This window comes from Vicugna pacos, chromosome 17 (assembly GCF_048564905.1).
Source record: "Vicugna pacos chromosome 17, VicPac4, whole genome shotgun sequence".
Taxonomy (NCBI): domain Eukaryota; kingdom Metazoa; phylum Chordata; class Mammalia; order Artiodactyla; family Camelidae; genus Vicugna; species Vicugna pacos.
This window is the reverse complement of record NC_133003.1, coordinates 18,946,097-18,972,659: the sequence shown is the minus strand read 5'-3', so window position 1 is coordinate 18,972,659 and position 26,563 is coordinate 18,946,097. Positions and strand designations below refer to the sequence as shown.

The 26,563-nt window shown below is 40.5% G+C and overlaps 2 protein-coding genes and 1 non-coding gene across 3 annotated transcripts in view; 1 reads left to right on the top strand and 2 right to left on the bottom strand.

Annotated features, from left to right (window-relative positions):
• The window catches only part of SACM1L (SAC1 like phosphatidylinositide phosphatase), a 61,150-nt gene extending 43,319 nt beyond the window's left edge, over positions 1 to 17,831 (bottom strand). Inside the window, exon 1 of the mRNA XM_072941116.1 lies at positions 17,648 to 17,831. Coding sequence (XP_072797217.1) covers positions 17,648 to 17,679 — 32 coding nt within the window. The 5' untranslated portion in view covers positions 17,680 to 17,831. The remainder of the gene's footprint in view (positions 1 to 17,647) is intronic.
• Positions 17,832 to 18,113: 282 nt separating this feature from the next.
• TRNAR-ACG (transfer RNA arginine (anticodon ACG)) lies at positions 18,114 to 18,186 on the top strand. Its single transcript has one exon. It is a non-coding gene; the product is annotated as a tRNA-Arg (tRNA).
• Positions 18,187 to 22,111: 3,925 nt separating this feature from the next.
• LIMD1 (LIM domain containing 1) overlaps positions 22,112 to 26,563 on the bottom strand; it is a 61,133-nt gene continuing 56,681 nt past the window's right edge. The window contains exon 8 of the mRNA XM_006200712.4: positions 22,112 to 26,112. Coding sequence (XP_006200774.1) covers positions 25,975 to 26,112 — 138 coding nt within the window. The 3' untranslated portion in view covers positions 22,112 to 25,974. The remainder of the gene's footprint in view (positions 26,113 to 26,563) is intronic.

Here is a 26,563-nt window from a genome sequence, read left to right as displayed (position 1 = left end):
TACCAATGCTACTGTAGTGTTAAGTCAACTACAAATGACTTGTTCTAGACCCAGTAACATGAAAGCAACCATTCAGAATCACAGTCAATCAACAAACACATGCAAACACATGTAGGCCTTGTTTATACAGGAAATCAAAATCCAACATTCACACAACTGACCATAAATCTCTAATCAAAACATTATTTCAACAAATTATAAGAGCACTACATTAGGAGTAGTCACAAAGAAAAGGCCTCAAGATTTGCAGTCAAAAATTATCCTGACTTTGCTAATTACTAGCTACGTAAGGCCGGCCAAGTTATGAGCGTCTACCCCATGCCAGGTTTTGTTAGGTATGAGTGGTACAAAGTTCTTGGATCACAGAGCTTACATTCCAGTGGGAAAGACAATCAAGATACAAAGAAGTAATTCAGTGATTTCAGACAGTAGTCCATACTATGAAGAAAATTAAGATAGGGTAGGGAGACTGGGGGTTAGGAGAGAGAGGATTTAATGAAACAATACATAAAAACTACTGGTACAACTGTGAACAAAGGGAAGCCATCTCTGCCCTTAATTAAGCCTGGCGATGAGAACGCTTACCCTAACTACCAAACAGAACAGCAAGCATTAAATGAGCATCAATGAAGTACTCTTGCAAAGCATAAAAGGCTGACTCAGGTATGATTTTTTTTAATCATTAACAGAAACATCCTTTAGTAGAGAAGGGAGAAAAGTTGCAAATTTTCATTATAGAACTCCGAACACACAACCAGAAAGGTTATCCAACTCATACTTTAAGAAATAATACAATAGAAGGTATCGATATCTTTGCCACATGGACAATCTGTAAGCAATTCTGTTTTGCTAGGAAGACACTGGAAACAAATTATATCTCAATTTAAATATACTGTTTGAATAAATATAACTGAAGTACACAAATAGCAACATATTAGCTAGATAGCTATGCTTTAATTCATATTTATCCTCAACTGTATTAAGCTAGCAATTTTCAGATATGTCTAATTACATATTATTACTCCAATAATGCTATTCTAAAAAAGTAAAAACACCTAGGTTTCACATTTTGGCTCCAGAATTACAGTGAAAAATCTGCCTTTCTCATCATAATTCCAAGTTTCTTAATACTCAAAAACCTAAAATAATTATTTTCCAACATATCTGGACAGAATTCACACCAATGTAAATCCGCATGTTTATAAGAAATACATTCTTCGAGCCAGAATATAACAGAAACAAATCTGAGAAAAAGTTACATTCTAAAATAAGAAACCAGAGTTGCATATTAGGGTAAATCCCCACCCAAAATATCAAGACTATATAAAACAGAGCTCTGATTTACTAAAGACAATGTTCCAGAATAATAGAAATTTTGAAGAATTATGAATGAATGCCTTGGTTTATTTGTAAAGATTAGGAGTCTACATCAAGAAAAAAAGCTTTTAGTACATAACACAATGTTAGTTTTTAAAAGACAGCTTTTAGTACAAAACACAACGTTAGTTTTTAAAAGACAGTTACACCCGGCTACTTCTCCCAGCAATCAGTTTTACTCTGCACAACTAAAAATTTGAACAATTAAACTGCAGACTGAATATGCTGAAAATGAAGAGTTTTACTGCAAAAGTGGTTATGGTTAGGCAGAATTCTAGAGATTAGCCCCCAAGAGTCCCATCTCCTGATTATTCATTCAATCCAGGTATTACCCTGCAGATGGAATTAAGGTTACAAATCAACTGGATTGAAAATAGGGAGATTATCTTGGATGGTTGTGGTGGGTCCAGTATAATCACGTGAGCCCTTAACAGCAGAAAACTGCAGAAGAGCCCCTCAGAGAGATGCAGCAGAACAGAAGGAGAGACTTCAGTCGAGAGAAGGATTTGACAAGCTTCCTGATGGTTCCTGAGATGTTGCAGTCACATGCAGGGACAGGAGAGAGGCCTCTAAAAGCTAAGGGTGGCCTCAGGCTGATAGCAAACAAACAAAAAACAGGGACTTCAGTCCTACAACCACAAGGATGTAAATTCAGTCAACACCCTGAATGAGACTGCAAGTGGATTCTTCCCCAGAGCCTCCCCTATGAAACGCCGCCCTGCTTCACACCTTGGTTTTAGCCCAGTGACGGACTTTTGATCTGAAGTAACTAAGAAATACTACATTTATATTGTTTTAAGTCTCTAAATTTACAGTAATTTGGTACAGCAGCAATAGAAAACGAATGCAGTAATCAAGTCCCTCCTAAAATGAAATAAACTTCACATTAACCCCTGGTCAAAACATACTCACAAATAGAAACACTATCTTCCTGACACTAAGGAAACAGAGTTTCCTTCAACTGAATCTGTCATCTGGTGTCTGAGTTCCTAAGCGATAAAACTTTTTAAAAACCATTCTTGAATGGAATGTCTTTAATTTATAGTATATTAAAACAAGGTTTTTCCTTACTTCTTAATCTAAGTAACGATGTTTTCTTGACTGGCTAGGATCTATTTTGAACACATCAATTTCTGTGCCATCCCACTGATGCCTTCAAATTCTAGTAACACAGTCTGGTGAAAAAATTACAGGTTTTAAACTCTTACAAATCTGGTTTGAATTCCAACCCTATGCTTACTATCAGGAGTCCCTAAGCAAACCACTGAACTTCATGGCTCAGCTTTCTCACAGTTAAAAAGAGACAAATGATCAGTGACGGTAAAAGAGAGAATGTGTGTGACACGATCCACACTAAGAAAGACTCCAAGAAATGGTGGCATTGTTTTCTTACCAACTGACCTCAGATCACTGAGCTGTGGTTTTGTCTACTCTCCTGCTGTCCCAGTCTCGTGACAAAGCCATCACCATTGCCCATCCCTTAGCTGCTTTACTTTTACATCTGGGACAAAGGCTGGGGAGCATTCCACGTTCTGACCACAGACAGAAGTCCATAAGTTTTTTATATCCGTTTTCTTCATATTGCTCAGGGGCCTAAGCTCTTCTAAGTTCTCAGTTGTATTTGGGGAGAGTTAGCATAACTGACTTCTTCACAAAAATTCTGTGCTATGTCTTTAATAACCAATGTTATTCTTGATATAAAAAATGATTATCAACATACCATCTCAGAAATCAAATTTCTCCACTTTTTAATACAATGCACAAAAACACAAAGCCTGTATATCTAAACAAACAGCCAACAGAGAAATGCACACACTGCCTTCCCTCAATAGCTCCACCCTCTTATACTGTGACTACCTTTATCTATACACGGTTGGCCCTCTGTGTCCATAGGTTCCACATCCGTGGATTCCACCAACTATGGGTTGAGAATATTCAGGAAAAAAATTTTCCAGAAAGTTCCAAAAGCTAACCTAGAATTTGCTGGGCACCAGCAACTATTTATATAACATTTGTATTGTATTTACAACTATTTACATAGTATTTACATTGTATTAAGTATTACAAAAAATCTACAGAGGATTTACAGTATACAGAAGACTGTGCATAGGTTATATGCAAATACTACATCATTTTATTTAAGGAACTTGAGTATCATTGAATTTTGGTATCTGAGGGAGGTTGTAGAACCAATCCTCCTTGGATATCAAGGGACGACTGTAAGTGTGATTAAGCTTCTCACTTGCAAAACTTCTATAACAAAAATTAAGTATTTGAATGAAGTAATGAACTGAAAAAAATCGCACTTGTTTCCATATGCAAGTTTTGGTGTGTTATCTAACAGATAGCTTTTAGCCAGTGATATTTATAGTAAAATCAAATGTTTGTAAGAGCAGAAAAGTCTTCTATTAAAATTTTAATACATAATTATAGAAAATGTATACATATAAATATATACAAATATACATCTAAAGTCTCCCTAATATAAGCAATTCAGAAGTTTTTCCCAACTTGGCATTTAAAACTGAGAGTGTGGCAACACTGAAAAAATAAATACATCTTGGATTAAGACTTTAAACCATACACAAAAAAATATACAGCCATAAAAATAGGTCTTTACTAATTGTTACAGTTCTAATAATCACAGTAAAACTGAAAAATCACAATAAACTAAAGAACATTCCTTGAGAACAGAATAAAATGATAAGAGCTGCAAAACATGAAAACCTAGGGAGGAAAAAGGGGGAAAGAAGAGAGGAAGAGAAGGGCACAATCCAGGGTGTTCAACATCCATTTAACAGGAATTCCAGAAGAGCACACAAGAAAAAAAGAAACTTATCAAAGAAGTAGTATAAAAACAAACAAAGAAGAAACCTCAAACCAAAGGACAAGTTTCCAGATGGGAAAGGGCCATCAAATAGATGGAAAACACAGACACACACACTCACTCACAGGCACATTAATCGTAAAGCTTCAAAACACCACACAGAGACAATCCTAAAGCTTCTAGGAAAAATAAATAAATAAGAGAAAGAAAGAAGCACTGAAGTTGTCAACAGTCACACCATTGGGTTATTCAACAGCAACATACTGGGCTATTCAACAGCAAGGTGTTTAAAATTCTGAAGGATAATAATTTCTAACTGAGAATTCTACTTAGCCACACTATCAAACTTGAGGCTAGAATGAAAACATGTTCAGATGTGCAGTGTCTCAAAACATACTTCTCTTTCACTCTTAGAAAGAAGGAAAAGTTTTGTTGTGTTTTTTTAACCAAAATGGAATAAGTCAACAGTTAGACTGCAAATATAACACAGGAGAGAAGTAAAAGAAATTCTCATGATGATGGTGAACAGAGGTTCCAGGACAACAGCTATGCAACAGGTCTAAAGAACAGCCAATCCAGATTAAAGCAGGGGGACAGGGCTCCCAGAGATAAGACTCAAAGAAAATGAACTGATAGTTACCAGACATGTTTGAGAGTTTTACTGTTGTCACAGAGACTGAAGATTAATTAGAGATAGGCACCTTAAAGAAAAGTGAAGCAAATAAAAAGAAAAAAAGGCACCTCTTAATTCAAGGAAAAACAAAGCGTTTTCATAAGAAAATGTAGTTTTAATACACTATCGACTTCTTTTGAGTCACATCTACACAACCATAGTAACGTGAACACTGTACGTCTTACTGTAACTATAGTAAGAGAGGGAAGGAATAGAAACGTAAAAGTTAAATTCTCATCTGAAGTAGAAAGTCATCGTATGAATAAAACTGGAAAAAAATCAGGAAATAGCAATATAAGCATGTTGGTTAGAAATGTGGAGTAAAACAGAAGAAACTGATTAAAAACATGAAAGCAGAGGTCTCTGGGACATCGGGGACTGTGAGTGCAGTAGAGTGCTCTTTTTTTATTTTCAAACTTTGTGCACTGTTTATTTTTAAACCATATAATTGTATTAGATTACAATAAAAATTAAGTTTAAAAATGTGTTAAAAGAATAGGAACAAAAATAAGAGTAACTGTCGACCAAGGCAGAGAGTCCTACCTAGCCCAAGGGCTCAGGGATCTTTGCTCCATCTTCCCTCTCGCAGAGATGTTGCTAGAATCTAAGTTGCTGGTGCTGCCCTCCAGGCTGCCCTGATAGATGTTACTGAAAATGGCTTAAGAACTGGAGCAATGAACATATGCACGGTGACTGACAGCTAATCAATACTTTTAAGAAGAATAATTATAAATAACAGCTCAGCATCCAACTAATCATAACGGCAGGTGTCACCCCAACTCAGATGTCTACAGGTGCCTTTGCTGACTTCCTCTCTTCCTTCCCCTCCTTCCATTTTCCACCACGTTTTAATTGGCCTTAATATTGATCTGAAGTATATTTGCTTTGTGTAACAAATTTTATTCTGTAAGTTTTATGCTTCCAGGTTTCATTTCAAAAGCTAGTGAAATTAACTTTCACTCTCTAGCACTCGTAGTCCGAAACACTTGAGTAAACATTCAAGGTATAATTTTTGCTGAGGTTATGGTTTTATTGTTATTTTTGTGTTTAAATCTTCACCAAACACAAGCCTCTGCAGACAAGGACTCTGAGCTTTACCTACTTCCATTGGTATTTCTCGCACAAGATAGCAAAAGTTCAATTTTCTTAGAGAATAGGACATAATTAGTCAGCAAACACGCACATTAAGTTGTTTTTTTAAATATATGGCTCTTAGCTAATATTTTCTTCGGCTCAGTGACAGAATAATCAGAATTTTTAAAATTGTATCCTTTCTCTTAGCTAAGAAAAGAACATGACAGGTCAAATTTTAACTGGATTTGAAGTTATACTATAACTTAAAAAGAGGAGAAAGAGGAAGTAGGGTGTTCTCTGATCAGAAAGTCTACAAAGTATCACTGAAGCCAAGTTCTGCCTGGAGTTTTTCCAAAATTAACCTGTCAACAAGCTATACTAAGTTCTCAATGCAATAAATACATGGAAACCAAGACAGAAGACTCAATGATAAAAATCTAGGCTAATGCTCTCCCTGCTGCAAAAAGAATGGCCCTCAGTTGGTGTGATGTTTCTTATGTCAATAAAACTCTCTCACATTACTTATTTTATGAAATAGATTTTAGAAGTTAAGACAAAAAGATTTCCTCCAAGAATATTATTTGGTTATTCATACTAATGGCCAATACGCTCGTGAAAAAATGCTCAATATCACTAATTATCAGAGAAATGCAAATCAAAACTACAATGAGGTTTATCACTTCACACCAGTCAGAATGGCCATCATTCCAAAGTCCACAAATGACAAATGCTGGAGGCTGTGGAGAAAAGGTAACCCTCCTACACTGCTAGGAAGAATGTAGTTTGGTGAAGCCATTATGGAAAACAGTATAGATATTTCTCAAAAGACTAAACAGACATACCATATGATCCAGCAATCCCACTTCTGGGTATATATCTGGAGGAAACTCTAATGCAAAAAGATACATGCAGCCCAATGTTCACAGCAGCATTATATACAATAGCCAAGACATGGAAGCAACCTAAATGTACATCAACTGATGGCTGCATAAAGAAGTTGTGGTATATTTATACAATGGAATACTACTCAGCCATAACAAAGAATGAAATAATGCCATTTGCAGCAACATGGATAAACCTAGAGATAGTCATTCTAAGTGAAGTAAGCTAGAAAGAGAAAGGAAAATACCATATGATATCACTCATATGTGGAATCTTACAAAAAAAAAAAAGACCCTATGAACTCATCTACAAAACAGAAATACACTCACAAACACAGTAAACAATCTTATTATGGTTACCAGGGAAAGGTGGTGGGAGGGAATAAATTTGGGTTTGAGGTTTACAAATGTTAGCTACTACATATAAAAATAGATTTTTAAAAAAGTTTCTTCTGTATAACACAGGGAACTACGTTCAATATGTTGTAATAATCTTTAATAAAAAATATGAAAATGAATATATATATATGTACATGCATGACTGGGACACTGTACTGTACACCAGAAGACACACTGCAATTGACTGTACTTCAATTAAAAAAGATTATTTGGTCATTAACTATGCTGTTGATATCAATTCTCTGAAGTTCAAAGTAACACTGTATACTTAAAAAAAGCTCTGGTTCTACATAAACTGGTGAGCTTATCAGAATCCAGCAGGTATCAACTATTAACTCTAACTGAACAGGAATACTCTCTGGTTTCTTTCAAGACAGGGGATTCAATACCAACCCAGAAATCTGGTTTCTGTTAAGATGACACATATTTTGGAAGATACATCAAAGGAGGCTTGAGCGTGCTCTCTCTCTTCTTGATCCCAGAGACCATGCACTTCAAAGCCGTTAGGTTTTAAAAATAAAGGCCCAGGGAGATGTGTGGCCAAGATGGCAGAGCAGGAAGACCCTGAGCTCACGTCCTTCCACAGGTATACCCAAATCACAACTATTTACAGAACAACTATCCATGAGAAAAACTGGAAGACTAGCAGAAAAGATCTTCTGTAACTAAAGACAGAAAGAAGGAACCACAACAAAATGGGGAGGAGGGGAGGAGACACAACACAGTGAAGACCCTACCCCAGGGCGGGCGACTCACAAATAAGGGAGAATTCCAACTGCACAGATTCTCCCAGAGGGCTCTCCAGCCCAGCATTCCTGCACCGGGAAGACCCCAGAACATTTGGCTTTCAAGGCCAGTGGGACTTACTTTCAGGAGAACTAGAGGGCTGTGGGAAATAGAGACTCCACTCTTAAAGGGCACACGAAATCTCACATGCTCAGTGACCCAGAACAGAAGAAGCAATTTGAAAGGAGCCTGGGTCAGACTTACTTGCTGATCCTGGAGGACCTCCTGGATAGGCAGGAGGCACCTAATACTCACCATGGGGACACAAATGGTGACAGCCATCTTTGGGAGCTCATCCTACCACAAGGACACTGGTGCTGGAATCCTCCTCCTCGCTTATTAGCAAAAAAACCTGGCCCCACCCACTGCCTAAACTGGCCCCATCAGCACCAGTACTGGGATGCCTCAGGCCAAGCAAATAGCTGGGCAGAGACACAGCCCTACCGACCAGCAGACCTGCTGCCTTAAGACCCTCTGAGCCCACAGCTGCCCCAGGACCCCGCCCTGTCCACCAGAGAGCCCAGGACTGGCCCCAGACACCAGTGTCCCAGTACTAGCCCCAGAATCCCCCAGATGCTGCAGCCAGAGATCCTGGGATATGGCTCCACCCACCAGTGTACTGGCACTATCCCTAGGACCAGGCTCACCCACTACTGGGTAGGCACCAGCCCCAGCTCCAGCCCCACCCACCAACGGGTAGACAACAACCCCAGGACCACCCCAGCACCACAGCCTGTCATACCAGGACCCAGCCCACCCACTAAGCCCTGGCCCTGCCCACCAGCAGGCCAACACCAGCTCTGGGACTCCGTGGGCTCTGCAGCCAGTGAATATAACCAGTGAAACCATCTACATCCACAATAAGTAGTTAATGGATACACAAAACAAAAATTTATAAAAGATAATGTCAAAACAGTAAACATGCTGGGGCAGCAAAGGGGAAGGAGCAAAAATGCAGGGGTATTAAAATGTGTTTGACTTAAGAGATCAGCAACTTAAAATAATCATAGATAGACAGACAGATATACACCTACAAAAAAGGAAACATAATACTAAAGACAGTCAACTAATCACAAGGGAAAAGAACAAAAGAAGAAAGGAACAAAAAACAATCCCAAAGCAGTTTTTAAAAATGGCAATAAGTACATACCCACTAGTAATTACTTTAAATGTAAATGGACTAAATGCTCCAGTCAAAAGACACAGAATGGCTGAATGGATTTTAAAAAAAAATCCATATACATGCTGCCTACAAGAGACTCATGGGATTTAAAGACACACAGACTGAAAGTAAGGGATGGATGGAAAAAGGTATCCCATGCAAGTGGAAATTAACTAACAAAGCTGAGGTAGCCATATCAGACAAGACAGACTTTAAAACAAAGACTAACAAGAGGCTAAGAAGGACATTATATAATGATTACGGGGTCAATCTAAGAAGATATAAAATTGTAAATATATATGCATCCAAAATAAGATCACCTAAATAAAGAAAATATTAACTGACAAAAAGGGAGACACTGACAGTAACACAACAATAGTAGAGGACTCTTAACACTCCACTTACGTCAATGGACAGATCAGCCAGACAATCAATAAGGAAACGCCAGCCTTAAATGACACATAAGACCAAACAGACTTAACACATACAGAACATTCCACCCAAAAGCAGCAGCATATAGTCTTTTCAAGAGCACATGGAACATTCTTCAGGATAGTGTGTTGGGAAAACTACATCTACATGCAAAAGAATCAAACTGGACTACTCTCTCACAATACTTGTACACTATGTACAAAAAGTAAATTCAAAATGCATTAATGACTTAAATATAAGACCTGAAAACAAAACTTCTAGAAGAAAACAGGCAGCATACTTTTTGGTATCAGTCTTAGAAATATTTTTTGGGATATGTCTCCTCAGGCAAGGGAAACAGAAGCAAAAATAAACAAATGTAACTACATCAAACTAAAAGCTTTTGCACAGTGAAGGAAACTATTGACAAAACAAAAAGGCAGCCTACTGAATGGGAGAAAATATTTGTAAACAATATATCTGATAAGGGGTTAATATCCAAAGTATACAAAGAAACAACTCAAGATTTTAAAAAATGAACAACCTGATTTAAAAAATGGGCAGAGGATCTGAATAGACATTATTCCAAAGAAGAAATTCAGATGGCCAACAGGCACATGAAAAGATGCTCAACATCTTTTAGTGAATCCTGAGGGAAACGCAAATCAAAACCACAATGAGATACTACCTGACATCTGTCAGAATGGCTATTACCAAAAAGACAAGTAACAAGCATTGGTGAGGATGTGGACAAAAGGGAACCCTCATGCACTGTTGGTAAATTGGTACAGCCACTATGGAAAACAGTATGGAGGTTCCTCAAAAAATTAAAAATAATGGGTGGAGGGGATAGCTCAAGTGGTAGAGTGCATGCTTAGCATGCATGAGGTCCTGGCTTCAATCCCCAGTACCGACTCTAGGAATAAATAAATAAATTAACCTGATTATCTCCCCCTACCGAAAAAAAAAAAAAGAAAGAAAGAAAGAAAAAAAGAAAAATAGAACTACCATATGTTTCAGCAATTTCATTCCTGGGAATTTATCTAGAGGAAAACAAAAACACTAATTAGAAAAGATATATGCACCCACTACACTCAATGCAACATTATTTACAAAAGCCAAGACATGGAAGCAACCCAAGTGCCCATCAACAGATGAATGAATAAAGATGTGTTTTACACACACATACATACACACACACACACACACACACACACAGGACTATTACTCAGCCATAACAGAAGAATGAAATCTTGATATTTGCAACAACCAACAGACTGAGAGGGTATTATGCTAAGCGAAATAAGTCAGAGAAAGGTAAATACTGTATGATTTCACCTATATGTGGATCTAAAAAAGCAAATAAACAAACAAAACATATATGCAAATGACATACTATATATAGAAAACCCTAAAAGCCCCACAAAACACCAGAGCTAATAAAAAATTCAGTAAGGTAGCAGGATACAAGATTAACATACAAAAATCAGTTGCATTTATTTACACTAACAGTGAATCAACAGGAAAAGAAAACAAAGAAACAATCCCTTTTAAAATTGCATCCAAAACAATAAAATACTTAGGAATAAATCTGACCAAGGAGGTGAAAGACATACATGGAGAACTACAAAACACTGATGAAGGAAATTAATAAGACTTAAAGAAATGGAAAGAGGGGGGAGGGTATAGCTCAAGTGGTAGAGCACATGCTTAGCATGCAGGAGGTCCTGGGTTCAATCCCCAGTACCTCCTCTAACAGTGAATAAATAAGTAAACATAATTACCTACCCCCACCATAAATAAATAAATAAATAAATAAATAAATAAATAAATAAATAAATAAATAAATAAAATGGAAAGATATCCCATGCTCTTGGATTGGAAGAATCAATATCATTAAAATGGCCATACTACCCAAGGCAATCTACAGATTTAATGCCATCCCTATTAAATTACCCAGGACATTTTTTTTACAGAACTGGAACAAATGATCCTAAGATTTATATGGAATCACAAAAGACCCAGAATTGCTAAAGCAATATTGAAGAAAAAGAACAAAGCTGGAGGAATAACCCTCCCAGACTTCAGACAATATTACAGAGCTACAGTAATCAAAACAGTATTGGCATAAAAAAGACATATGGATCAATGGAACAGAACAGAGAGCCCAGAAATAAATCCACAAACCTATGGTCAATTAATCTTTGACAAAGGAGGCAAGAATATACAATGGAGAAAAGACAGTCTCTTTAGCAAGTGGTGTTTGGAAAACTGGACAGCAGCATGTAAATCAATGAAGTTAGAACACTCCCTCACTCCATACACAAAAATAAATGCAAAATGGCTTAAAGATTTAAACATAAGACAAGACACAGTAAAACTCCTAGAAGAAAACATAGGGAAAACATTCTCTGACACAAATCTTACCAACATTCTCCTAAAGCAGTCTACTCAGGCAATGGAAATAAAAGCAAAAATAAAAAATGGGACCTAATTAAATTCATAAGCTTTTGCACAGCAAAGGAAACCATAAACAGAACAAAACAACAATCAACGAAATGGGAGAAAATATTTGCAAATGATGCAACTGACAAAGGCTTAATTTCCAGACTATATACACAGCTCATACAACTTAATAACAGAAAACCAAACAATCCAATCCAAAAATGGGCAGAAGACCTAAACAAGCATTTCTCCAATGAAGACATACGAATGGCCAATAGACAAATGAAAAATGCTCAGTATCACTAATTACCAGAGAAATGCAAATCAAAACTACACGTCACACCAATCAGAATGGCCATCATTCCAAAGTCCATGAACAATAAATGCTGGAGAGGCTGTGGAGAAAAGGGAACCCTCCTACACTGCTGGTGGGAATGTAGTCTGGTGCAGCCCTTATGGAAAACAGTATGGAGATTCTTCAAAAAACTAAAAATAGACTTACCATATCATCCAGCAATCCCACTTCTAGGTATGTATCCAGAGAATTCTAATGCAAAAAGATACATGCACCCCTATGTTCAGAGCAGCACTATATACAATAGCCAAGACATGGAAGCAACCTAAATGTGCATCTGCAGATGACCGGATAAAGAAGTCGGGTTATATTTATACAATGGAATACTACTCAGCCATAAAAAAGAAAATAATGCCGTTTGCAGCAACATGGATGGACCCAGAGATTATCAGTCTAAGTGAAGTAAGCCAGAAAGGGAAAGAAAAATACCATATAATATCACTCATATGTGGAATCAAAAAAAGGGGACACTATGAACTCATCTACAAAAAAAAACAGACTCGCAGACTTGGTACATAATCTTACGGTTACCAGGGAGAGGGGGTGGGAGGGGATAAATTTGGGAGTTTGAGATTTACAAATGTTAGCCACTATATATAAAAGTAGATTTTAAAAACCACTATATATAAAAGTAGATTTTAAAAACAAGTTTCTTCTGTATAACACAGGGAACTACACTCAGTATCTTGTAATAACCTTTAATGGAAAATACATGACAATGAATATATGTATGTCTATGCATGATGGGGACATTGTGCTGTACACCAGGGATTGACACATTGTAATTGACTATACTTCAATTAAAAACAAAAACAGAGGCAGAGTTACAGACACAGAGAACAACTGGTCGCCAGAGGGAAGGTAGATAGGGGAAGGAAAGAAATATTGAGGGAGATTAAGAGATACAAACCTCCAGTTATAAAATAAATGAGTGATGGGTATGAAATGTACAGTGTGGGAAATACAGTCAATAACTATGTAATATCTTTGTATGACATATCATAAGTAGACTTATCATGAAAATCATTTTGAAATGCACAAAAATACCAAATTCACTATGTTGTGTATCAGGAACCAACATAGTATTATAGGTCAATTATACTTCAAAAGCAAACACATAGAAAAGAGACCAGATTTGCGGTTATAAGGGGTGGGAGAGGGCATCGGATGAAGGCAGTCAAGAAGAGGGATGTGTGAATAATCTGAATGTTCACTGCACTGGATAGACTATATACATCTTCATCACAGTAGAGCTTAGTTTAAATCTCTTCTCAGGGTTCCATCACCTCTGTCAGACTGACCTCACAGCTATGACAATCTTTTAAAAAGAAAGACGACTTCTTAACTGAGGAAACAATGTTTCTTTCCATACAAGCCGCAGCCTGATTCACTTTCTAAAAGATGTCCTGCCTTACTCTTATTTCACTTGACCTATCAAAAGAAAAAAAGTATGCTTTAAATGTTTCCAATAATGGATTTCAGTCCTGTCTTGTAATTTCAAATTTATCTTTATTTGACATTACCCAGGTTTACACAAATGACTTAAAAAGAAAAAAGGAGTTGCAAAATAGGATATTTAGAACTGCCTGGATGTTTAAAAAGTATAAATTTAAAATTCTGAACAACTCAATGTTGTTTTCTATATTAAAAAAGAATATGAAACAAATACATATATGCATGCATGACTGGGACATAATGCCGTACATCAGAAATTGACCCATTATAACTGACTATACTTCAATTAAAAAAAATCCATATGAACTTGTCAATTATTTCCCAGTGTAAGTGACTCCTTTCTATACCAGACATGTCCAAGGACTAAGGTGAGAGCAAACTGATAAGAGATAAAAAGGTAATTTAAACCGTGCAGTGTAACTGGACTCTGGGCCTGCTGTGTTCTGCCATGGTGTTTGGCTATATGACCTAACTGTGGGGCCAAGGGCAATTATCTCCTTGTCTTCAACAATGACGGAGAATATATATCAACCTAGACCTCACAGAGGCATCGGAGAGATAATACTGTACATGAAATGACTTAAGCTGCTGCTAATGCAAAAGAATACGTTCCAAGTTACCCAACTGTTCTTTTTGAAGTGCTGGTAGGTGTTCTACCCTGGAAAGTTCTTTTCATTTTACTAAGGTGATCCACTGAGAATCAGCACTGTACCAAGCTTTATGCCAGGTACTGAGGAGGATTAGGGAAGAAATCAATGTTAAGGTGTTTCTAGTATGTTCTACATATTTGTAACCTAGTTGGAGAAAAAAAGTATATATGATTTCATCATTTCGAGGTGGCAACATGAGTGGTTCAAACAGTGCTATGCCCTGAACATCCTAATGTTCAGCCCTCTTGGCCATTAGACAGTAAATACATCGCTAATGAATCTTAAGAGACAATGTGCAAACTCATATGGATCCTTGGTGTCTAGTCCCTGTGACAGTGAACTGTAATGGGAGCTCAGTGAAGGGAAAGACATGGGAAAAAAGGTTTCTCAGAGAAGATGAGAATCTGTTAAGTATGCTAGCTTCATCTACACTCTCTTTCAATCCTTATAATGCTCCTGTGAAGTAGGAACGTTCCCATTTTACAAATGAAAACCCGATTCAGAGAGATTAAGTAACATGGTCAGGGCACAAAGCAAGTAGCAGGTCAGGATTTGAATCTAAGTCTGTTCTGACTAAGAAAGCCTGAGCTTTCTTGGCTCTACCATAGATGTGATCAGCATGCAAAGGAGGGAGAGAGGAAGACATTCTGGATGGAAAGATTAACATAAGCCCAGGCTTAAAGCGAAAGAGGGTAGCCAAGTCAGGGGGAATGGGAAAAAAAGCGCTGGGCAGTTATGGGAAATAAAGTTAGGGGATAGACCGTGAAGAGGTTTGAATACAGATGGCTAAAAAATGTGGGCTTAATCCTATAAATCAATAAAATGGAATTGGAGATTTTAAGCAGGAGAGGAGAGGATGAAACTAGGGCATTAGGAAGGTGAACATCACAGGACAGAGATGGACTGGAGAAAATGTATGGCATAACATAGAACAAATTTTTAAAATCCCAAGCACTTCAATATTTAAATAAACCCAGTAGCAATACTTCCCTAATAAAATAATCAAACTATCTCTTGTATGGATCTTTCTTAAAATACATCTCTAGGCACTTTTTAAAATGGCCAGTATGTCTTACTAATTCTTATATGGGTCAGAAACCTCTTCTACCTCCAAATGCATCTAAAAAAGAATATTCCTTAGGTCAGAGGTCACATTTTAAAACGATGCCTCAGCAAGGGCCAAACCAAAGAAATAACAGCAGTGACCCCAACTCACAAAACTCCTTGGCAAAGAAAAACAAAGTTGTAAAAAAAGTTGTCCCTTCATTTACAGAAGTACTTAGAACTATTTTTTTTAGAGGAAAAAAGTTAAGAACTGACAAATGACAATGACTTTCATATAACCTAGATTTACTTTCTTACCCAAATTTATAGTTTCCACTTCTTACAAAAATCAATACAAAAGCATCAGCCTCACCACTTAAATGCCAATTTCCTTTGTCTTTTATGGATATAGTTTGTTTCATTTTATTTTATTTTTTTAAGGCCTGGACTGGTGCATTTAGTGCCTCTTTGGCAGCATATAATCTATCATCATAACTCTCAAAGTTCTCCGTCCCATTCAATCTTAGCCACAGGAAAATTCAACTGCATTTTGTAACCTAACACTGAGCTGCAATCAAGCCATGGCTCCATATTGCTTAAACACAATTGAGACCTGGTGTAGGATCACCTGAAACCCTTAGTGACTAACAGATAAACAACAATAACCTAATTAACCAGCAGAGCACACGTGACACTGGTTGGGCCAGTACCTCAGTCAAAGACACTCTGCTAGACTTATTCAATAACAACGTGATCACCTTGCAAAGGGGGAACTGGGAGAGAATAAGGAAACTTGGCGAGGTAAATGTGAAGGAAAGTGTGCAGCTGGGGTTTTCACAGGGAATTACGGTAAACAGAAGTGGTAAGGCAGGTGGGCTGAGGAAAAAGCAATCATCTTTTACGCAAAACACCTTAGGTGGAGCAGATGCCGTCTCTCCCAATTTTGCACCTCTAAATTGAACCCTCCAGAAGTTAAATGAGCTTGAGGTTCTGGAGAGCACAGAAAGTGCCCAAACCACATCTTCATGTCCTCATATCCCTGCAAACGAAATGTGATATCTATGCCTAAATCCCAAGATATTTTAACTTATTTAGGGATGGATAAGCATCTCAAAAATACATCTGCTTCTGCTGCCAAAGACATTCTCATATTATGGCCAATGGATTTTCAGTCTAGAGCTAAAGCATTAAGCAGAGTACACACCTGAAACTAATGTTGTAACTCGACTACTCTTCAATTAAAAGAATTAAAACAGAAAAACACCAAGTAAGTAGAAAGAAGTTATTCACAGACAAGAAAAGTGTAGGGACTAATGGCAGTGCTAAGGGAAATACATACGTTTTTTGTAAAAATCGAGGACAAACCCCAAACCCTGCAAATACCTAATTTACAACTCTAACAACCAGAGCCTATTTCTCAAAGCCTCAAGAGCTACGCTTTACCGAAAGTCAACCTGCAGTGCCAAAATTCTCGAAAACAGCCTCTGGCTGTCAATGTGGACTTAAGAATCTGCTCTGTGCTTGGGCTGTATAATATTTAAAGCCAAAAAAATCCTTTCGGACATTAAGAGTATTGACTGTACTTTACATTTTTCCAGCATCCTAAAGACTGGTCGGGAAAGCTTCAATGCCCAAATAGAGAAAGGTTTGTCCACTTGTGTGTGGACTTTAACGTGCTACGGGTCTATCAAATAAGAAAAAAACTTTCTCTTTTTCACTCCTAAGCAATAAGGATAAATTTAGCCGCCACCTCTCAAAAACAAACAAAAAAAAAAGTGGCGAGGAGCGTGCCCCTAAGGGCTGCATCCAGACGCCGAGCCCCGCAGGCTGGAAGCAGGTCTGCAGCTTCGCTCTCCCGCCTTGGGCGCTGAGGCCGCGTCGGGCGGAGAAAGCCTGGCAGGACTGCCGCTCCCGGGCCTGGTGTGACTCGGGCGGGGCCTGGGGGCGGCCGCGCCCGGCGAGGAAGGCCAGGAGCGTGAGGGGCCCCCACACCCGGCCCGCCGCCCCGGGACTCAGGAAGCCTCCCTGCGGCCCACGGCCCACACCTGCCGCCCACCCGCTTCCCCGCAGACCCTCTCGAGCAACGGCACCCGACCCGCGGGACTCACAGCTTCAGCCGCTCGTAGGTAGTTGCCGCCATCCTACACCGACGCCTCCTTCCTCTTCTTTTCCCCCGCTCCACCCAGCGCCGCGCCGCGTTGAGCCGCCACCTCTGCTACAGCACTACCGGTCACCCTGGCACTGCGGCCGCAGCGCCGGGCCTCACCTCACCCGTCTCCCCGCCCCGGGCGGTCTGCGAGCGAACGGGAAGCGGCTATGGACAAACTTAGTGCGCGCGCGCGCGCCCGCGCTAGAGAATGCAAGAGACGCGGTCCGAAGCGTCGGACTGGAGCGGGCAGAGGAGTGCCGTGACGTTGCCGCTGCGGATTGGCGGAGCGCGTTGACTGAAGCTTTGGCAGCTCTGGGCCAGTTCCGCGGCGCCCGGCGCCGGGCGGAAATGCAGTGCTTGTGTCACGGAATTGTTCAAGCTACACAAGGCGTGATCTATGTTACAGTGAGGAGCCTAGTGGTACGGGGCCAGTGGCGCAATGGATAACGCGTCTGACTACGGATCAGAAGATTCTAGGTTCGACTCCTGGCTGGCTCGGGGCGTACATTTTTTCGCCACATCTGGGCTTGATGTTACAAGGTCTCCTTCGAAAAGACTCTGGTTAAAGTGTGAAAGGTTAAATATCTTTAATTTTAGCGCCACTTTGTCCGAAGTGTCATCTTTTAAGCTGTGGTTGGAACCTGGAGTTGTGTGAGGTTTGTAAATTGCCAAGCGCCCTATTGATGATGCACACAAGAAGACTCTGTAAACGGGGTACATTTAGGAAAACATATCTGGAGTGGTGGTAGTTTGGAGATGCGAGGGCGTGCTGTGGCTGGAGCGCATTTAAGGCAGCAGTCTGGCCCCTTTGGGGAGCAGAAACCACCATGCATGGTGATGTGAAAAGCGGCGCAATCCCGGTTTACTGGGATGGGGTGGGCTCCAGCTCTGAGTGCAGTGCAGCTGCGCGCGCGCGCGAGGGGGTCCGCGAAGTGCCGGAGTCTACAGCCCTGTCCTCTGAGAGCTCCTGGCCCCCAAGTTCCATCGGAAAACCTTAGCACATGGGTGTTTTTACAGTATGAAGACCTCAGGTAATCTAGTGTGTTACCTACCTACCTCCTCATTTTGTAGCTGCCTGGCTGGGAGACCTGAGAAGGACCGAACCGTCAACGGTGGAAAGGGGAGTCGAAACTGAACAGTGGCTGAGACGTCCGACGCTGTCCATTAACTAATCATTCAATCAATCAATTTCTCTCTCCAAAATAACGTCTTTTCCTCCTGAGGAAATTATAGGAAATTTGTGAAATACAGAAATTTACTGGGAATAAAAATAATGCGAATTCCCATCCCGAGATCATTACTATTAGCGTTATAATTTTTTCCCTTACACACTTTTTTCTTCCACATTTTTAGTATAAATACACCTACACATGTATGTTCTTTCCAAATTTGAGGTTGTATCAGAAGTGTCTTTATGTTCTCGTTGTGTCCCCTTAGCTTTTTGTCTGAGATTTAAGGTCATTATTCTTTGAAGATAGCCCATCAGAGAACTAGGTATTTTAAACATCACCCTCTTTGTTGAGAATTTGAGTTGTCAGTTTAACACTTTTCTAAAAATAATGCTGTTGAATTATTTCTGATATGTCATAAATTTCTAGATGTTGGTAGACATCTAAATGTCAGGTAGACATTTTTAAGATCCATTTCACAGACGTTTTTAAGACTTTGGTACATATTTTCAGATTGCCTTCCCAAAACACTAAACAAATACACACTTCCTTCAACAGCATGTTTCCTTACATGCTAATTCTGAGTATAATAAATTTCATTATGATTTCTTTGCAATTTTCATAATTGAAAAATGGAAGTTCCTTTTATGTTTATTACATATATATATTCTGATATGTGTACTCATTTTTTTCTGATAGATTTGTTAAACTTTTTAATATATTAAGGATATTAATCTTTAGCTGTCAGATACATTACAATCTTTTTCAATTTTATCTTTTACATCTTCCTTTTCCTTACAATATTTTTGAACCTAGAGTAATTTTCACTTTCATATATTTCAGTTTACCAATATTTACCTTATGGTTTCTTTTATTGCATATGTGCTCTTTTCAAATTGTTTTGTGTTTGTATTTTTTTTCCATTTACTTTAACCCATTTGTAATTTATTTTGTTAGTCATCCCAATGGAAAGATCGAGTATGTCTTAAACCTGTAACTTATAGAGCAATTAAGAGTTCTAAGCTCTTGGACTAATTCAGTCAATTCCACAACAGTCCCATAACTAAGCTCGATGGTTAGCCCCATTTTTAGATGAGGGAACTAAATTTGCTTACAGACATTGAGCAATTAGGTGGTGGACCATGAGGTAGAATTTAAATCTGGGCTTTTGACCCCAAAGCCGTCCTGCCTGTGGGCTTACTGTGCACCACATGAGTAGACTCAGGGCCATTCCCCATCTGGACATAGATGGCAATGACATCTGCTCCTCGCCCCCCTCCCACGTTAGCAATCATAAGACCTCATCTCTAGTCCTGATGCCGCATCTACTCACCAGCTCTGGGCACTTGGACAGTTCTGCTCCTTTAATAAAATGGGGATTTAAATTGCAGCCAACTCTTCAGGAAAAGGATGCTTCCAGCTGAACCACCACTGCCCTGCAGAGAGCTCCTGGTGGGCTCTCTGAACATGTCACCATGTAGAAGTTCTACCACCACAGAACTAAGGACACAAAGATTAACTTTTCTTTGCCAATTGTGTAATACAAGCCAAGGCCTTTGTGAACCTTCAGTGAGACTGAAATTTATCTGAGCAGAAACAGGCATTCTTCTGGGTTTTTTTTTTTCTCTGTGATTTATCATAACATTTTGTGTATATTTCCCTGTGCTATACAGTGTAATCTTGTTTATCTATTCTACAATTTTGAAATCCCAGTCTATCCCTTCCCACCCTCTACCCCCACCCCCGGTAACCACAAGTCTGTATTCTCTGTCCATGAGTCTATTTCTGTCCTGTATTTATGCTTTGTTTTTGTTTGTTTTTGTTTTTTAGATTCCACATATGAGCGATCTCATATGGTATTTTTCTTTCTCTTTCTGGCTTACTTCACTTAGAATGACATTCTCTAGGAGCATCCATGTTGCTGCAAATGGCATTATGTTGTCGGTTTTTATGGCTGAGTAGTATTCCATTGTATAAATATACATCTTCTTTATCCAGTCACCTGTTGGTGGACATTTAGGTTGTTTCCATGTTTTGGCTATTGTAAATAGTGCTGCTATGAACATTGGGGTGCAGGTGTCGTCCTGAAGTAGATTTCCTTCTGGGTACAAGCCCAGGAGTGGGATTCCTGGGTCATATGGTAAGTCTACTCCTAGTCTTTTGAGGAATCTCCACACTGTTTTCCATAGTGGCTGCACCAAACTGCATTCCCACCAGCAGTGTAGGAGGGTTCCCCTTTCTCCACAGCCTCTCCAGCATTTGTCATTTTTGGATTTTTGAATGACGGCCATTCTGACTGGTGTGAGGTGATACCTCATTGTAGTTTTGATTTGCATTTCTCTGATAATTAGTGATATTGAACATTTTTTCATGTGCTTTTTGATCATTTGTATGTCTTCCTTGGAGAGTTGCTTATTTAGGTCTTCTGCCCATTTTTGGATTGGGTTGTTTATTTTTTTCTTATTGAGTTGTATGAGCTGCTTATATATTTTGGAGATCAAGCCTTTGTCGGTTTCACTTGCAAAAATTTTCTCCCATTCCGTAGGTTTTCTTCTTGTTTTATTTCTGGTTTCCTTTGCTCTGCAGAAGCTTGTAAGTTTCATTAGGTCCCATTTGTTTATTCTTGCTTTTATTTCTTCTAGGAGAAAATTTTTGAAATGTATGTCAGATAATGTTTTGCCTATGTTTTCCTTCTGGGGTTTTTAAAGGCCAAATAAGTCAAAATCAAATTCTGAGGAAATCAGTGGTAAGAAATCAGCCAAGCGTAGGTAATAAAAATTGACAATTTTAGCCAAGTTTTCTCTATAGTGAAATTTTGTTATTTATGTAAATACAAATATAATTTTTATGTATATGTAGATGAAGCTATATAAAAGATAGTGGTTCCCCTGGGCTTGGGTCCTCTTGGACTGCAGCCCCCCGTACGTGCAGGTATCACTGGCCCTCTTCACAGGGCCCTATAGGAACTGGAGCTCAGGGAACCAGGGCAAAGGCTGATGGGGTGAAATGCCACTGCTGTTGCTATGAGTAATAAGTGTCCTTTGTCGCTGACGTAGGAGTCTCATAACTTCGGCCAGGATCCACGAAACCATGGCATGCTAGCTTATTACCTTGTGAGTAGAGTAAACTCTGAGACCCTTCAGTTTCGACATCCATGTGCTCCTTTAAGAATCTAGAGATCTAGAAGACCAAATCCTGTCAGCAATAAGCACGGTCTGCTTACTCCACATACACAAAAGAAGACCCGGTCAATATCATTTTGCTGGAGATCACTTTAATAGTCTACAAATTAAGACAGTTCTATTGTCATGGTATTTGGGATCTTACAGTAACAGTAAAATTTTGAATCATTGTATAGTAACAATATTCTGTATAATTTTATAGTAACAATGAAACTTTGAGTAATTTTAGAGTAATGATATTTTTAATTAATCAAAGTAAAAGAAGAGACACAGAGGAAAATAATTTCCCTGCAGAGTGAAATTTTCATACACTACATGGAAATTTCCCACATCCATCCAGTTCTGGCTCAGAACAATAGATAGCTAATGTATCTTCCTCATTTTTTTTTTTCCTATTGCTTTTAAAAGTCGTTTCAAATAGGAACTGGGAAATCAGGACTCATTCCTGGCACCTAGGAGAATAGAAAGAATTTGGTTTCCTGGCCGACGGTTTTAACAAGTGCGTCAAGCTACAATGGTTTGGGGTCAAGTCCTTTACACATTCTTTGCAAGGTTGTCAGGGGCCATCCCAGCTCTCATGTTTCCACACACGTGGGGAATGGTACACAGAAACAGACTGCAAAGGAGCGTGAATTGCAGATAATTCTCTCAAATTCTAACATTTCTGTTTCTCATCTCATACGACTCAAGCCCGCGGAAACAAGGTGATGGTGGCACGCGAAAACGATCAGAACTCCTTGATTATAGTACCGGGGACCCGGGACTCAGTGGCACAACCGCAGTGGGCTCAGCCGAAAGGTTTTCTCGAAAGCATTAAACACGGAGAAATGCAAAGCCCTGCCGCCACATGCAGGCAGTGACCCAGTGGGACTCAGTGTCCTTTGGCATGAAAAATGAACAAACAAATCACTCTTTACTCAGCTACAGATGGGGGGATAACATCAGAGAGAGAGGATCCTGATATAACTGGTCAAACGGGATTATTGGCTTTTCTCGGATCACCCATGCAGATTTTGAATGACCCTGGCGGTGAGGCGGAGGAGGGGCCAAGAAAAAACTAACAGGAAAAGTGAGGCATGGAGAAGGCTGGAGGCTGGCTTTGGGGTCTGGAATCAGGCCAAAATTCTCCTTGTTTATCTAAAGTCCAAGAGTTGTCTAGGGAACTCAAGACAAGACTATTTGCTCTACCTTTTAAAACAAACTTATTCATCCTGGTCTACAGGGTGCTTGTGCATTCCTTCTACATGCCTATGAATACAACCCCATTACAGCTCTACTTGGCTAATAACTTATAGGAAGTTTAAAATACCCTAAGTGGGCACCCACTCATGGCTTCTGTGCAAGTGCCTGAGAAGGAGACAAAACTGGTGCGAGATTCCTAGCCAACACCCTTTCCACGGAGCCTGGTCATTAGAGAAGTCGCTGCTGGGATTTCTGGGGTGTCCAGAGATTCTCTTAATTGTTCTTCTCAATGGTATAAAGTGTTTGCTGAGATATTGGGATTGCTTCAACCCAGGCCACTTGAAAATTTTCATTTAAAAAAGGAATCACAGATTTTTAAACTACAGTTGACCCTTGAACAACTTGGAGATTAATCCTCATATAAACTATAGTCGGCTGCCCATAACCACGGTTCCCGGCACCTGAGGGTTCAACCGACCACGGACTGTGCAGTACTGTAGTATCTACCACTGAAAAATATCCACATATCTGTGGACCCATGCAGTTCAAACCTGTGCTGTTCAAGAGGCAACTGTTACCCAATTTGCAAACAAATCCCTGCTACTTCTGATGTGGCTCCAGGGCAATGTTTGCTCTGCCGGACTTGAAAGTGGAGCAAAGAAAGGTGTGTCAGCAATCCTAGCTCGGCAGAGACAGGCTGAGACATACTGGCTGGCTCCATCTTCATGCCTGCCTTGCCAAGGCTGAGCTGGGTGACTTGCGGGGTGCGATCCAGAGCTCGCTTCCCCAGCCCCATGTGCTCATGGATTTCTGGGAGGCTCAGCCTGTGAAAAGGAACCAATGAAAGCCTGGGCTGGCGTGACATCTGGCCAAAGGATTCCAACAGAACACATTTAATAGTAATGGAAAAGACAATTCACGGTGACAGTTCTGTGCTTCTTACAGGCAACTGCTACTAAATGAGTCCAAACTGGGCCTAGAATTGGAACTGGGCCCAAGGAATAGTCTGCTAGTTCCTTGTGCCTTTGGGTTCCACTGACCGCCCTTGGAGGCCCAGCCACCCAGTCCCCTCACTCTGTGTGTGAGGTGAGGTGGTGAGGGCAGGTGCTCCCAGCCCACCTGGCAGTGGTGAGATGGCCCTGCCTGCCCTCCTGCGACAAGGCCCGGGGGTCCTCCTCATGGTCTGAGAGGGCAAATGCCAGACAATCTTTTTTTTTTTTTAAACACTTTCTTCTCATTGAAATTCCAAGGGGTATTGACCTCTGGCCTCAGGAATGTGACACACAGGACAAATTTTGCCTCTTCAGTACAGAGGTGGCCTTGAAATCTGGCCAGCGTGTGGCCCTCCCTTAGCCCTTGCCCCCTGGGGAAGCCAGCATGATGACTGCACCAGGCACCTAATTTCGATCTGATCTATTCCAAGATGACCTTTAGTTAAGATTACAGTGCCCTGACCCACTGGACTCTGGCCTGGGTGAAACCAGAGATTCCTTACACACACTGGGGGAGTCCAGCATGATGGCCGAATTCCTCCTTAATCTGAAACTCTTTTCTGTGAGGTATTTTGTGTGTGTGGAAGACTGAAAGTAGTGGGAAATAATTTAAAAAGAAAAAACAAAAGAAAAGGAAAAAAAACAGACAAAAGCAGTGTACCTTATACTGGTTTCTTCAAACGTAATGCCTGTGCCAAGAACTGGGCAAGAGAGGAACCTGTGAAATGAGTATAATAACTTATCATGAGGCACTCTCTCCCATGCTGGCTCTGAGATCTCACACACAGAAACTCTCCTCATTTTTACGGGGCTAGGTCTCAGGATGTGGGCAGGCTTCCAAAGAGCCCACTGGTAAATAAGTGAAAACAGGCACAAGAGAAGGCCCACGGGAGATCCCAAGAGCTGTCTTTGCAGGAGCAGCTCCAAAGTCCCAGACTCTCGAGGGCTCCAGAGGGAAAAGTCACAAACAGGCGGGAGACAGAGGCCTGGTGCCTGCACCAAGTTCTCGTCCCACAGGACACTTCGCTAGAATAGGACCAACCTCTGTCGGGCCCCCAGCTGCCTTTAAGGAGTGAAATTTGCAGGGGCCCACAGAATGCTGTCAGGGTACAAGCAGGAAACCCCGTCTCCCTTATTTCCAAACTCAGCTCTGGTTTACCAAGTAAATTCTTCCTAAGATACAAAGCACATGTCAGAGCTTGCCTCTTGCAATAATGCAGTTAAAATGTGCAGCCATTCTACGGAAGAACTGAAGCTCTGGAGTGGAGGGAAGTCCTAAATTATGTGTGTTTGTGTGTCGGGGGGGTGTTGGCAGGGGGTGTCTGGGTACAAGTATTTTCCAAAGCGGAGGGAAAGGATTGAACGTATTGGCAGCTGAAATCTTCCTTCAGAGGAAGTCAGTGCAAACCTTTCCCTCTGAAGTGTGAACTATTCCCAGAGGGGACCAGGGGTTCACTCAGGCACACTACTGCGATCTCCTGTCACATGCCATGCACTTGCTGGAGCATCTTCCTGAGTAATCTGAGGAAGGCGTGGCAGCGGAGAAAGGCACTTGGAAAACATACAATACCAGACAGGCAGCGATCCCTTCCCCGGTGGAAGGAAAGGCACCCCCCAGGGACACACTCAGGAAATCACCTGCTCCCTCCTCCACTCCCCTGACCCCAATCCCACCCCAGGGGCCACGGAATTAACCGGTGGACTTGTCATTGTGCAACCCTGGCTTCTATTCCCCGCCGTGAGGTCTGCAGGAGGCTCTGGCTAGAAGCGGTGCTGATGCAGGGCTGCGGCCGAGGGGCCCTTCTCCAGCCTCTTCACGTGGCAGGAGTGACAGAACAGGTGGTCCTCCAGGGGGTAGCAGCGGTGACCGTCTTCATCATTGAGCTCTAGACCGCAGTCCTGGGGTGAGGCAAAAAGGTCTAGCGGTGGCAAAACCAAACAGACTCCAAGAGTGACACGGAGGCCGCGCACAGTCCCGGACACCAGCAGAGGGCGCCGTGAGAAAACGCGGGTGCAGAGACGCAAGTCCCCCACCCAGTGAGGGTCTGGACTTCGCTGTCCAATACCCGTACCACTGGCCCCACAAAGCTCTCCAGCACTTGAAATGGGGCTGGTTGGAAATGGGATGTGATGTCCGTGTAAACACATACCCGAGTCCCAAAACTTGGGACAGGAAAAGGAGATAAACTATCATGAAAACTTTTTGATCTCAACTATGTGTTGAAATGATGACGTTTTGGATATGTTGGGTTGAGTAAAATATTACCACAAAAATTAATCCTGCCTGATTCTTTTTACTTTTTAAATGCAGCTACTGGAAAACAAAATCACACACATGACTTCAATGTGT